The 3,579-nt window shown below is 48.4% G+C and overlaps 3 protein-coding genes across 4 annotated transcripts; 2 read left to right on the top strand and 1 right to left on the bottom strand.

Annotated features, from left to right (window-relative positions):
- Positions 1-930: 930 nt before the first annotated feature.
- LOC115769132 (protein kish) lies at positions 931-1,327 on the top strand. The gene is made up of 3 exons (XM_030713839.1): positions 931-950; positions 1,014-1,123; positions 1,185-1,327. The coding sequence occupies exons 1-3, from the start codon at positions 948-950 to the stop codon at positions 1,288-1,290; spliced, it is 219 nt and encodes a 72-aa protein (XP_030569699.1). The 5' UTR covers positions 931-947; the 3' UTR covers positions 1,291-1,327.
- A 196-nt stretch (positions 1,328-1,523) lies between these two features.
- On the top strand, positions 1,524-2,355 carry LOC115769130 (arginine/serine-rich coiled-coil protein 2). Of its 2 annotated transcripts, none has more exons than XM_030713836.1 (2): positions 1,524-1,662; positions 1,724-2,355. In XM_030713836.1, the coding sequence occupies exons 1-2, from the start codon at positions 1,546-1,548 to the stop codon at positions 2,336-2,338; spliced, it is 732 nt and encodes a 243-aa protein (XP_030569696.1). In that variant the 5' UTR covers positions 1,524-1,545; the 3' UTR covers positions 2,339-2,355. The 2 variants fall into 2 exon arrangements, with proteins under 2 accessions (XP_030569696.1, XP_030569695.1); XM_030713835.1 differs by having other exon boundaries at positions 1,721-2,355.
- LOC115769131 (NADH dehydrogenase [ubiquinone] iron-sulfur protein 4, mitochondrial) lies at positions 2,335-3,217 on the bottom strand. The gene is made up of 3 exons (XM_030713837.1): positions 3,064-3,217; positions 2,693-2,992; positions 2,335-2,621 (listed from the first exon to the last, which is right to left on the bottom strand). Exons 1-3 carry the CDS (start codon positions 3,111-3,113, stop codon positions 2,441-2,443), a joined length of 531 nt encoding a protein of 176 aa, XP_030569697.1. The 5' UTR covers positions 3,114-3,217; the 3' UTR covers positions 2,335-2,440.
- Positions 3,218-3,579: the final 362 nt, after the last annotated feature.

Here is a 3,579-nt window from a genome sequence, read left to right as displayed (position 1 = left end):
GGTATTGCCTTTCTGCTCGCTCGCTCGCACAGACGCACACAAACACACGGGAGCGCTTCAGCGGCTAGAATTCTCAACAAAAAAAACGCAACGCGGAGCGCACACTTACACGCATACACACATATACAACAAACAACATATACATATGTGTGATATTACCGATTTCATATACGAAGACGTACGAAAAAAAAATGTAGCAAGTACTTTTTTTTTTTACTTTTCAACGAGCGCGCGACTTGCTCTGCATTAAGAATTGCAATGCGAGGCACAAACACGAATTGGTAACTCGTCTCGTCAGATGAACGAGCCCAAGGACTACGAATTCATCTGAAAATTAATTTTTTTTTTTAAACTGTACTTGCGTGTTGGACAATTCTATGTTTTATTCGATATTGTATTTGTATTTAAAGTTCAACCGAATGCTGCGCTATGTGCAGCACACTGCGACACACACACACACGCATACACAAGAAAGTAAAAAGTTTTTTTTTTCTTTTTTTCTTATTTGACGCAATTGGCGGATACTTTCAATTTGATCGTTGTTGAACCCGTGCCGTTCATGGGGCTCTCGCTGAAGAACCCTCGACGGCAAATCAAAGAGGTTTTGCAATTCGACGATCAAATTACAATTACGACAAAAAATAGTAATAGAGCAAAAAAAAAATCCCGCAGCGTATTAGAGACATCGAGGTAGGGATGACTAAAAATATCGATAGATTAGACATGCATTTGAACGATATATATTTAACGGCCATCGATATGTTACCCACTGGTCGTGCCGGCCAGCTTAGAGTTGCGTGCTGCAACGATAACGTATCGCGATATTTCGGCCGCCGTTTCGATATTAAAACATCGCAAGCTCGGCCACACTCAGCACGGCACGTCACAGTTTAATTTGTTATTTATTTATTTATTTTTCTTTGCCAACAGTCAAGCGACACAACAAGATGGTAATAATTCAATTAATGCAATTAGCACCAAAAAGTAGTTGACAAACCATTATTGAATTTCAGAGTGCATTATTCAATTTCCAAAGCTTATTGTCAGTCATTCTGCTGCTGATATGCACCTGCGCCTATTTGCGCTCGCTCTTTCCCAGCATCATTGATCGCAACAAGACGGGGTAAGCGGGTCATTCTACATATATATTGATTACAATTTTAAATATTCTTAATGCACTGCAGAGTACTGGGCACATTCTGGAAGCTGGCGCGCATTGGGGAACGCAAATCGCCGTGGGTTGGTGCCGCCTGCCTGATAATGGCTTTTACTGTGCTCTTTTGGAGCTAAAATAAATGGTGGATGCATGGATTGAATGGCATCAAGTAGTTTTAAGAGCAGTTGGTGTAACTTTTTTTTCTTACGTTTTCTAAGCTTTTACACAACTCAAACCATTTTGCAAGCTGCATTTGTTTTTGGCATTTCTTTTCTTTACGGCATTTTTCGTTTACGTCGCCGTTTGGTATTTTCAAGTGTGACCCTGCTACGCTAAACAAAACGCACTCAATTCCAGCCGGCCGGTCACACAGGACGAATGCATTTGATATGTGCTGCGAGAAGGCCGCTGCCCAGGACGAACTGCGTCAATATGTGGCCAGCAGCAGGGCGCAGCTCCAGCAGCTGCTGCAGCGTCTGCACTGGACAGAGCAGGGCGTGCTACAGGCAAGTCTCAATTCATAAACTCTGCCCCCCAATTGTCGCTTAACATCTTCACAAGCAGCAGCATCGCCCGATACCCACAACAGACAGCCTGCCTGTGGAGGCTGAGCTGCCGCCCAGCTGCTCAGCGCCAGCAGAGCACAGCGTACAGCTGACCACGGCACAGCTGCAGCAATTGTTGCCGCAGGCGACGCGGCTCAAGGCCAACACCTTTGACGATCTGCAGGCCAACTTTAGCGCAGCCCAGAAGCTGCTCATCTATGAACATGTGCTCAGCCGCACGCCACGCCAGCGTGCCAGCGTCGAGCAGAACGCCAACTTTGCCCAGCTGGTGGCCGAGACCAGGCGAGCGCATCGCAAACAGCGACGGCATCGCAAGAGCAAGCCCACGCTGCACGAGGAGATGCATCAGCTGGTCGAGCTGCAGATGCAGGCGCTCCAGCAACAGTTGCTGCCAGCGATTGCCGGCGAGGCAAGGCACAGCCGCTTTGAGCTAAAGCACAGGCGACGCAGTCGCAGTCGTGAGCGCAGAGGATGCTCTTCGGGCAGCAGACGCTCCGAGCGACCGAAGCAGCGCAGTCGCAGTCGCAGCAGGCATCGGCACAAGGGCAAACGGAAGCATGCCAAGCGCTCCCGCAGCCGCTCCCCGCGCAGCCACAGGCGCACACAATACAATTAAGTTTGGGCTTTAGTTTTAATGTAAGCGAAAAAAAAGGCAATTAAATTATATAGAAGACGCAATTTTCTGCTGCCATTTGGAGGCGACGGCGACGCCTGCCATTCACTTGGTGGAGACGCGCGTGCGCTTGTTCCAGGAGAAGTTGATGCCGTAGTTCTTGACGCGCTCCTTCTTGGGCTTCAGCTCGCCGTCCACGTACCAGCTCCAGCCGTTGCGCTCGCAATAGGTGATGGCCTCCTCCTTGGTGCCAAACTGCACATTCAAATTGGACAATGGATCGCCGCTGCGGAAGAGAGACACAAGTGGGGGATTAGCTACACATTTTGGGGCGGGGCGACAGCTTTCGGTGCTTACGTGGAGGCCCAGCCCATGAGCGGGTTCTCCCAGCGTTCGCGATTGTCGAACTCAATTAGCCAGGTGTTCACGTTGTCTGTGCCGCTCTGCATGGCATTCTTGGGCGGTATATGGATGCGGACGCGGCGCTCCTTCAGCTGCTCGGCGGGCACGCCCGATATGGGTCCGAGATTGACGTCAACGGGCACCGTTATCTTGCCGCTCAGCTTGTTGCGCTGCTCCAACTCCTCGGGGCGTGCCAGCGCCGTGTTCGGATCAATGGGCGCCACATCCTGTGCGGATGCCCAGCGACGAGCGGTGCTGCAAATGGAGGAAGCACAAATTGATGGACGGCTGACGTGATGGCATGTGGGCATGGTCAAGGCACTTACAGCTGCATTGTGGGCGCTGTGCGGCACAACACCTGACGGATTAGCGACATTTTCGCTTGTTTCTGTTTAAAACAATCACAATAGAAATTACGTAAAAATTTTCGAACAGAAGCGTTCACAAAAAAATGAGTATTTTTTTGTTGTTGACAGCTGTTCACGTGCTACGCTGACACCTAGCTGAGTGCTATGAGACTTGATGTGAGATAAGCATAGATATATCGATATAAAAAACATCGATAAGGCATGTTTTTCATCGAGTGTCTTTCATGTTACTTTTAGCTGACTGCTGCATGCAAGCGCTTCATTTGCGGTCTAGAATTTAGAGCTCCGGACGTGCAGAGCAGCTGGTAATAATCCATAATCTGTTATAAATTTGTATAAGCCGCCCAATATCAATGCATAGATATATACAAATATCTGGCTGCTTGATATATATGTCACTATCACTCGCACATCACTAGCACTGAACGACAAACAGCTGTTTGGCGTAATAATTTTTAACATAACATTAGGTAT

The sequence above is a fragment of the Drosophila novamexicana genome, unplaced genomic scaffold (genome assembly GCF_003285875.2).
Source record: "Drosophila novamexicana strain 15010-1031.04,08,12 unplaced genomic scaffold, DnovRS2.1 tig00002352-arrow-arrow-pilon, whole genome shotgun sequence".
NCBI classification, from domain to species: domain Eukaryota; kingdom Metazoa; phylum Arthropoda; class Insecta; order Diptera; family Drosophilidae; genus Drosophila; species Drosophila novamexicana.
The sequence above is the reverse complement of the archived record's forward strand: the minus strand, read 5'-3'. Positions and strand labels throughout refer to the sequence as shown.

Coding starts and splice junctions, on each gene's coding strand:
- LOC115769132 (XM_030713839.1), top strand. Junction 1,124..1,184: donor ATTGATCGCAACAAGACGGG/GTAAGCGGGTCA, acceptor AATGCACTGCAG/AGTACTGGGCACATTCTGGA.
- LOC115769131 (XM_030713837.1), bottom strand. CDS start 3,113: ATGTCGCTAATCCGTCAGGTGTTGTGCCGCACAGCGCCCACAATGCAG. Junction 2,993..3,063: donor ACAGCGCCCACAATGCAGCT/GTAAGTGCCTTG, acceptor CTCCATTTGCAG/CACCGCTCGTCGCTGGGCAT. Junction 2,622..2,692: donor CTCATGGGCTGGGCCTCCAC/GTAAGCACCGAA, acceptor TCTCTTCCGCAG/CGGCGATCCATTGTCCAATT.
- LOC115769130 (XM_030713835.1), top strand. CDS start 1,546: ATGTGCTGCGAGAAGGCCGCTGCCCAGGACGAACTGCGTCAATATGTG. Junction 1,663..1,720: donor CAGAGCAGGGCGTGCTACAG/GCAAGTCTCAAT, acceptor CTTCACAAGCAG/CAGCATCGCCCGATACCCAC.